The sequence below is a fragment of the Sebastes umbrosus genome, chromosome 3, assembly GCF_015220745.1.
Source record: "Sebastes umbrosus isolate fSebUmb1 chromosome 3, fSebUmb1.pri, whole genome shotgun sequence".
NCBI classification, from domain to species: Eukaryota; Metazoa; Chordata; class Actinopteri; order Perciformes; family Sebastidae; genus Sebastes; species Sebastes umbrosus.
Window position 1 is genome coordinate 14,633,937 of NC_051271.1, and position 9,711 is coordinate 14,643,647.

Consider the following 9,711-nt stretch of genomic DNA (forward strand, 5'->3'; position numbering starts at 1 on the left):
GTAGAAATACAAAATATAAGTATGAACCTGAAAATTAGTATAATATGGGACCTTTAAAACGTAAAAGTTTTGATAAACTATAATTTGTCTTGCTTAATTAAAATAATACTTGTAGTGTCTTTTTTAATTAGTAGGCTCATGGTGATTTTGCTCAAAATTGCACTACCCCACTTTTACATTTCTGAACTTTTTAAAATCGACCTCAGTGATCAAGATTTCTTTTTTTCAAAAATGGTTGGGACAGTAACCACCAAATTTTCATAGGAAAAAATAAATTATATGCATTTTTTACCTCAGAAATACATTGAAATATTATATAAAGCTTATTTGGATACATTGAACTACATGAAAGATTGGCTGTTTGGTGTTTGAGCGTACATTATGTGGGTGGCATTAACTGAAGAGTCAGTCACTTTGTATGTTACCTCCTCTTGTGAGCAAGTTATGACATGTGATGATTGTGAGTTTTACAAGAGAACATTATTCTCTGGAGTTTGCCACAAATTTATTTGGCCATGAATGTTATATTTATAATTATTATTATGTAGGAGTCAGCTGGAGCTTTGCTGGAGCATTTTCATTTTGTGAGATTGTATTCTTCCAGTTTTTACTTCATTATATGGGTGGTGACTTTTTGATTGAACTTTTACCAATACTTCTGGACCACCTACAACATTATATGTTATATATGAGATGTTTATTAAAACCTTCAAGTCATTTACAGTGATTCCACATTGTTAAAAGGCACCGTGCTAAAGTTTGCTAATAAATATTTGTTAAGTGACTTTACAGTAGAAAAATGACATGTAACTTTTATTATAATTGGAGTATTTTTCTATTAAGATGTTGCAAATTTGTAGTATCTGAAAAGCCTGCTTCACTGCTAGTAAAAAGAATGGTTCTCAATCTGTTGAAGTCAATTAAATTAATGGTGTCCCAGATCCTGGTGCTTGACCCTAGAGGTTGGTTGATTAAAACAATCAAATTAAATAAACTTAACTGATTACAATGTTTAATAAAAAGAAATAGTTGCAAAACATAAAGTCTTTCACAGATAAGCAAAGTAATAGGCTAACAAAATACATAACTATAATAATTATAATTATAATAAAAAAAAAAGAATTCCAAAAAAATGACTAAGACTAAATTCCAGTTCAAGGATTATGTTTTTGTTTTGTTTTTTAGCTGTTTTTCAAACACTGACAGGTACTGACCTATAGGAGCTGATGAACATTGATCCACATTTTGGGTCCTATATTTTACAGAAAATTGACTGAGATGGATTTTAACAAGGGGAATGTGAAGATGACTAGACAGACTGGTCTGAGTTGAACTGAAAATATTTCCAGAAAAGTTTTGGCAAGCGTTCAGTCGTAAACAAAACATATACATAAACATAAACAAATTCACAAATTTGCATTCTGTTGATGTCAAATACGGATGCAGTGTTCAGTTTATGACACAATGGGGCAGATACCTGCTTGAAGCTAGAAAAAGTAGCAACTCTACAATATCTAGTTTTATCTAAAGCAAAGATACACCCACCGATAACCCGCTTGCATAATGACATACAATTAGTAGGCCCATATAAATGAAGCCAAGCTTCTCAGAATGATATTTTACGAACAGGAATGTTGACTCTCAAACTATAATTGCAGGACATTTTTCTCTCATAAACTATTTGTCTGTGGGGCATCCAGATGGTGGATCAGTGCCTTAAAATGTTCACAGTATATTGTCACATTATGACCCCCAATATTTTGTGATTATGGCTTAGGTTGTAACCAGATGAAAAACCCTGTGAGGTGAAACTAAGGCTATTAATATGGAACAGTGATCAAAAGTTTGCAGAAAGGTAATTTTGAATAATGGAGAGCATGTAAGCAGATTCATCAGTTAATGGTTAAAGGACCAAAGTTGGATGGTTGAATGCACTTATTGTAATGTTAAAAATGTAATGATGTAGCCTAGAGATTATAACGTTTTGTTGTGGAAGAAGTACTCTCAATAAATACCACAGTGTACAAATGCTCAGTTACAAGGATAAGTCCTGCATTCAAAATCTTCCTTAAGTAAAATTACAAAAGTATTAGAATCAAAATATACCTAAAGTATCAAAAGTAAAAGGACTCATTATGCAGAATAATCTATATTATATTATTGTAGTATATTTTTTGATGCATTACTGTGTACATCACATTAATATTGCAGCTGGTAAAGGTAGGGCTAATCTTAAATACTTTAGTGCTGGGCAGCTTAACCTACAATATCTACCTATAATATATTTATTAGTTGATTCATTTTTTTTTTTTATAATTTGTATCTGTAAAGTAACTAAAGTTATTAAATAAATGTAGTGCAGTAAAAGTACAATATTTCCCTCTGAGATGTAATGGAGTATAAGTAGAAAGTAGTAGAAAATGGAAATACTAAAATACAAATACCTCAAAATTGTACTTACGTGCAGTACTTGAGTAATGTAATATATTTATTCAAGTGTGCTATTAGTATACTTTTATATATTTAATTCTTCTTAAAATAAGAGAATACTTTCAGTTAACTTTTTATGTACTTATCAGAGCTATACTTAACATAAGTACATTTATATATATATATATATATATAAATAAAGTAGGCTATCGGATGGCATTGTATGTTACTAGAATTATATATATATATATATAAATATAAATAAATAAATATATATATATATATATATACATATATATATATAAAATGTCACAACGTGCTTTTGTCATCAGATAGCCTACTTTATTTATTATATATATAAATAAATAAAGTAGGCTATCGGATGACATTGTATGTTACTAGAATTATATATATATATATATATATATATATATATAATATATTTATATATATATAAAATGTCACAACGTGCTTTTGTCATCAGATAGCCTACTTTATTTATTATATATATAAATAAATAAAGTAGGCTATCGGATGACATTATATGTTACTAGAATTATATATATATAATTACTAGAATTATATATATATATATAATTCTAGCAACATACAATGTCACAACTTGCTTTTGTCATCAGATAGCCTACTTTATTTATATATTGATTTGTTGATTTATTGATTTCTTTGATTTAACCTTATTTATGTAATTAAAAAAGCAAAGTTTACGAGGAGCACCTGAAGTAGACAGAAACCACCTCTCTCATGTTGAATTCAAGTCGTCCAATCAGGAGCCACCAACTCCTCCGACGCTGATTGGTCACGCACTCCAGCGTCACACGTCATCGTTACGTGTATTCACGAAAGCCTTTACGCATTTCTTCCTCGCTTGTTTCCACGGTACGGTAGGAGTTTACGTACCGACCGACAGGCTGCGCTCAGAAATGAACGCAGTGACATAAACGAGCCCCAGGAACTACTCAAGTCAAACTCAAGAAACCTGCCACATTGAGCAATTCAAGATGGTTTTAGAGTCTATATCCAGGATAATAAAAGTCCAGCTTCCAGCCTACCTCAAGAGGCTTCCGCTTCCGGAGACCATCGGCGGGTTCGCGAGGTTGACAGGTAAATAACTTCTGACTGTCAAAGTGAAGATGACTTCTCAACTCACTTCACAGCCTCAGAGCTCTTTAACTTCAGCTGGCCTGCAAAGGAAAAGTCAGTCACAGTCGTGCTGTAGTTGTAATGACCTTTAGTTATAAAGCAAACGTGCACAGTTAAGTTGAATGTTGACACACATTGTGACTTTAACCATGAAGTGTCTGCATCCTGCAACCTGTCCTCTGCTCTGCTCTGCTGGGTTTGCCTCGAGCACAATATATTTATTTATTTATTTTAAAATGACAGTATAAATAGTAACAGCAGAAAACATTAAACACATTTACATACAAAAGAAGCATAGTGAAAACATAAACAAAGAGCTGTGACAAACAGAAATGAAACAAAACAAACATCAAATAAAAAAACAATAAAAATAAATAAATAGATAATAATAAAAAAGACCACGCGAGAGTTTAAAATAAATATACAAAATAATATAAAAATAATTTCACTTAAAAACATTAAGGATATTGCATATATTCATTGTTTTCATTGCTTTTTTGTTATGTGAGGAATAAATTGTTGACAGATATAATTCCATTTCTTTCATAAATACAAAGGAACTAGGCTTTTGTTTGGTAAATTAATAAGAAAGAAATGCATTACTGTCTTTGTCACTGTAACCATGAAGTGTCTGCATCTTATAAGGTGCACCCTGTCCTCTGCTGTGCTGTGTTTGCTTCTAGCACAACATATATCCAGATCATACCATGCAAGTGATGCACAGGTAGGACAGTTAGTCCCAGAAGACGACTTCTCAACTCACTTTCCAGCTCAGAGTTCTTTAACTTTAGCTAGACTGCAAACCAAAAGTCAGTCACAGTCGTGCTGTAGTTGTGTGTGTCATATAAAACAAGTGCTACTTGTGCATCAACTCAGATATGACCTTTAGTTATAAAGCAATACTTTAATGTACACAGTTAAGTTTGATTTTGTGTTTGAATGTTGACACAATGTTTGACTTTAACCATGAAGTGTCTGCATCTTATAAGGTGCAACCTGTCCTCTGCTGTGCTGTGTTTGCCTCTAGGTGATGCACAGGTAGGACAGTTAGTCCCAGACTATAGAGGGTATACATACATACTGCCCTCAAAGACACAGACATACTTCAAGATCAGTGTTTTAACAACCCTCTTCAGGTCTGTGACCCCATGCTAGGTCCCCAAATGTTCCTGCAAATTAGAAAATGTTCATGTGATCATATCAGTTAAAGCAGAACTGCAACACAACACAGCCTATTAATCGATTTAAGACATTTTTCAAGCAATACATGCCATACACATTATGGTTCCAGCTTCTCAAATGTGAGTTTTGGCTGCATATTCTTATCTTATATTATCGTAAATTAAATTTTTTTGGAGGGGACTTTTGGACTAGGGCTGTGTATTGGCCAGAATCTGCTGATACTGGGGTAACGATTCAATATATTGCATCCAAAATGTTTGATTTTGTGTTTGAATGTTGACACAACCATTAAGTGTCTGCATCTTACAAGGTGCAACCTGTCCTCTGCTGTGCCATGTTTGTCTCTAGCACAATATATAACCAGATCATACCATCCAAGTGATGCACAGGTAGGACAATTAGTCCCAGACTGTAGAGGGTATACATATACTGCCTAAAAGACACAGACATACTTCAAGATCAGTGCTTTAACAACCCTCTTCAGGTCTGTGACCAGGGAATGAAATTAGCACCTGCCACCTGTTAAATCCAGGGTAAATGTTGGCTGTTGCAGGTAAACAATTCAGGTCATCTTCCACCATGGCAGACAGGTTTCCCTTATATTAAGAAATATTATTTATAAAAAGCAATTCTAAAGCCTAAATTAAATATAGTTATGGATTAAGGTTACATGATATATTCCAAATTTCTACGGTCTGGTACCACTGACTCAGTGTTTACAATTTTAAAATGTTCTACCTAGATTTCAGAAGTGGCAGACAGAAACAATTGAGTGGCCGGTAGAAAGCAGTGGCTTGAAGCAGATCCTCAACGTATACTTGACCTTTCAGCCAACACAGATCTTTGGAAAGTATCAAATTTAGCCTAAAAATAGCCCCAAAAAGTGAAAAATGCTGAACCAGCTCTACATTACGGAAATAACTCCTGGAACCGTTTGAGCAGTGCCTCTCTGAGAAGGCCATAAACACGGATGAAACCCAATGGAAGGAAGATTTCAGTGATTAGCACTAGTTGATAAGGCTTGTGGCAGTCGTGCTATGATTAGCTCTCAAGTTAAGATGTTGCCTGTTAAAACCTGTTTTCTGTCATAAATTAACAATTACTGTAAGTCAGTCGGTGCAGATTAGAAGATGAAAGATTTATTAAGCGCTTCTACATGTGAAATATAATTCCTTAAAGAGAGTAAGGATTAGCAGTGTCCAACCAGCCACGGTAAATACTGCAAGAGTTGTTTTCCTAATTGGAAGTTGGCTTGCAAATTGAAGCAGAGCTGCAACTAATTGTTATGTTCATTATTGACTCATCTGTCAATTATCTGCTGGGTATATAGATGCCCATCTACTTCCTAAGTAAGTTCCTTTTTTTAGTTCCGCCAACAGTCCAAAACCTAATTTAATTTACTTTCATGTATGACAAAGAAAAGCAGCAAGTATCACATGTAGGGCTGTGACTAACAATTATTTTCATTGTCGATTAATCCGACGATTATTTTCTCGATTAATCGATAGTTGTTTGGTCTATAAAATGTCGGAAAATGGTGAAAATGTCGATCAGTGTTTCCCAAAGCCCAAGATGACGTCCTCAAATGTCTAGTTTTGTCCACGACTCAAAGATATTCAGTTTACTGTCATAGAAGAGTAAAGAAATCAGAAAATATTCACATTGAAGAAGCTGGAATCAGAGAATTTTGACTTTTTCTTTCTTAAAAAATTACTCAAACTGATTAATAGATTACCAAAATAAAATAATGAGACTCAAATAATTAAACGATAATCAAAATAGTTGGTGATTAATTGGTGAGGTGGGATTTTTAGAGTTTTTAAGTCCTGTCTCCTCATCAGGCCAATGACCACAAATACATTTCAACCTATGGTAGGGCTGTCGATGAATATTCTGAATTTGAATATATATTCGAATAGTAAAAAAAAACAAAAGACAGATATTTGAATATGAAAATGAATATTCGATTGGGAAAAAACAAAAAAAGCAGCACTACCGCGGCTGTCTGCCTCGCGTGCACTGAATGCACCACATGACGATCAGCTGCAGGCTAGATATTCAATTAGTTTGAACAAATACTTAATGTAATTTTTGGCCAATTTTGACAGCCCTAACCTAAAGCAAGCGCTGGTTTCAGTTTACATTCTAGTTACACAAGGTATGCCAGTGTTCATACTGTAGTTCTTATTGTTTGTGTGTGTAATGCGTGTGTCTAGTATCTGAGTGGCTCCGGCTGCTGCCTCTCCTGGGGATCCTGGCTCTGCTGGGCTATCTGACCATTCGCCCATTCCTGCCTAAGAAGAAGAAGCAGAGAGACAGCCTGATCAACCTGAAGATCCAGAAAGAGAACCCCAAAGTGGTCAACGAGATCGACATCGAGGACCTGAACAGCGCAAACGTGTGTTACTGTCGCTGCTGGCGCTCCAAAACTGTAAGTTGGGCATCTCTTTTTAAATTCAGGATAAGGAGGAGTTTATTGTTTCTGTATCTTGCTTGTCGGCTAACGTTGAGTTGTTCCCTGTTCTAGTTTCCTGTTTGTGACAAGTCACACTTAAAGCACAACGAGCTGACCGGAGACAACGTGGGACCGCTCATACTCAAAAAGAAGATACTATAATTGCCCACTAATGGGAGTTTCCCCCGCTCACCTCTCCAGTCTTTAGTTTTTGTTTGTTTGTATATTTCTTTTTTTTTTTTTTTTACACAAGTCTTGCCTTGGTGTCACGTCTATGTTGTTTGAAATGTGGACGACCAGAGTCTTTATTTGAAGTGGTCCTAATACACCTACAAATACAAAGTTCTACAGTCTGATTATGTGAAAACTGTATTTTAGTTTCTTTAATGACATCATGCAGTTGGGAAACTTTTTCTTTTTCTTGTATGGGCCTTTGTTCGTTGCTTAATTGTATTGGTTAACAGAGCAGCCTTTTTATATGACTGTAAATTCAATTATAGTTACTCTTTTTTGGAATCAATAACAAATCATCGGGACCACTTTGAGAGGAAAACTTGAAATATAAATGCAGTTACTTTATGACTTTCAATATGCTAAAACTCATCAGGGTTAACTTTTGTAATTTCCCAGTTAAATGGTTGTTTAAATGAAATACTAGTCCAACCCACAATCAACATTCTTCTCTGTGTGCCAAATATCAGCATACTGTTAACCCGTTCAGGATGTGATATAGTCTAAGTTATTGTGTGTATGGGAGGCTACTTGTTATTCTTCAAATGCTTTTTTGTTCATAGCCTTTAAACATTTGAGTTTTACATTTTGTTATTCAACTCTGTTAACATTTCAGACCACTGCACCGTTGAGTCATATCCAGTTTTAACCTCACTACCGCCTCAAAAAGTAACTTCTGCAGCAGAAGAATTTTGCTCTGTACTGTTTTCTTTTCTAGCTTGTGTATTGTCATAACGGTTGTATTTATATATAGTTGACCTCCTGCTGGAATATTCCTTCTTGATTCATCAGCTATATTTTATACATATCGTCAGTACCACGATGACGCCGATGAATGACTGTGTTTATGAACCTTTTGTAGGACGATGGCTTGAATCGATTCATTCTGTGTTTAACTTGTAAAATGTAAAAAGGAATAGTCAGGATGTTAAAATAAAAAGTTTTTGGCAAACAGAACTGCAGCTTCATTCCTTTCTTTCTTTCACTATTACGACTGGGGAACACTTCAAGTCTGAGCTGAAATACTTTGAAATGAACGAAGAGGAAACGGAGTACATCACTTTCTAATTGTCTGCTACTCATTTGTTGAAGTAGGACTTGCATTCAGGGTCATAATCCTACAGGAGTGCTTTTTTTGGCACTTCTTTCAAGGAAAAAATGATGACACAAATGGCACCAAATTTCCTCAAGCTCATGTAATAGAAACAAGACTTCGGTTGCTAGTGACTCTATGAGGCTGTACAGTGATGCTTTGTGTTAAATGCTGACTTTAGCATTCCAACATGCTGATGTTTAGCAGGTAAAATGTTTACCATGTTCACCGTCTTACTTCAGCATGCTAACATTTGCTAATTACTGTATCATTAAACACAAAGTACAGCTGAGGCTGATGGGAATGGCATTAGTTTTCCTCAAATTAAAATGTTTAGCTCATGTCAGTGCTAGATTAAAGGTAAGTTATTACAATTTGTTCTGTAGGGAACATGAATATCTGCAATAACGTTCATGGAAATCCATCCAACTGTTGTTGAGACATTTAAGCACAAATGTGAACTTCGTGGTGGCGCTAGAGGAAAAGTCAGGAGATCTGTGGGAATCATCTGGATATCGTAGAAATTTCATGACAATCCAAACCATAGTTGTGGCAGACCAACCAACAGACCAACACTTCCATCCCTGGAGCCACACTGCTAGTATGGATGAAAAGCAAACAGATGGAGAAGCTGAAACTTAAGCAGTCACTTGAGTTAAAGGACATACTAGACTGCTGCCGGACTGAGAAAACCCAGAAATGAGTTAGCATTTTAGCACTTCCTGTTCCCCTGTCTGCATCTGCGAGTCAGAGGGTTTTAGTTCGATGCCTGAAATAAGGTCTGTGGTTGACACAAGTTAAAGAGATTTAAAGTAAAGTCAGTAAATATCTCAACTCGTGAATTTTGAAGCTTTTATGTATCTTAAAAAAAGGCGGTTGCTAAGAAGTGGCTACATGAGACGACTAAACGTCGTCACTTGACTTTGCCACAGAGCTCATTTTCCTCAATAATCCAAAACCCAATGGCAAAAATCCATTGCCTTTAATGGAGGGAACCAGGGCGATGCTAACTTCCTGGTTGGCCTACAAAAATACATTATCCCTGCAGCACTCTATAAGATACACAATAAATTGAATTGTACAAATATGTTGCATGGTAATAATTGAAGTTATTATTCTATCACTACACCAAAAAATGTACGAGAAGAACAATTCTTGG

At 35.1% G+C, this 9,711-nt stretch overlaps 1 protein-coding gene across 1 annotated transcript; it reads left to right on the forward strand.

The window, feature by feature from the left end:
• Positions 1-3,318: 3,318 nt before the first annotated feature.
• On the forward strand, positions 3,319-7,558 carry cisd2 (CDGSH iron sulfur domain 2). The gene is made up of 3 exons (XM_037765498.1): positions 3,319-3,552; positions 6,990-7,204; positions 7,301-7,558. Exons 1-3 carry the CDS (start codon positions 3,450-3,452, stop codon positions 7,388-7,390), a joined length of 408 nt encoding a protein of 135 aa, XP_037621426.1. The 5' UTR covers positions 3,319-3,449; the 3' UTR covers positions 7,391-7,558.
• The last annotated feature ends 2,153 nt before the right edge of the window (positions 7,559-9,711 follow it).

Coding starts and splice junctions, on each gene's coding strand:
- cisd2 (XM_037765498.1), top strand. CDS start 3,450: ATGGTTTTAGAGTCTATATCCAGGATAATAAAAGTCCAGCTTCCAGCC. Junction 3,553..6,989: donor CGGGTTCGCGAGGTTGACAG/GTAAATAACTTC, acceptor GCGTGTGTCTAG/TATCTGAGTGGCTCCGGCTG. Junction 7,205..7,300: donor GCTGCTGGCGCTCCAAAACT/GTAAGTTGGGCA, acceptor TCCCTGTTCTAG/TTTCCTGTTTGTGACAAGTC.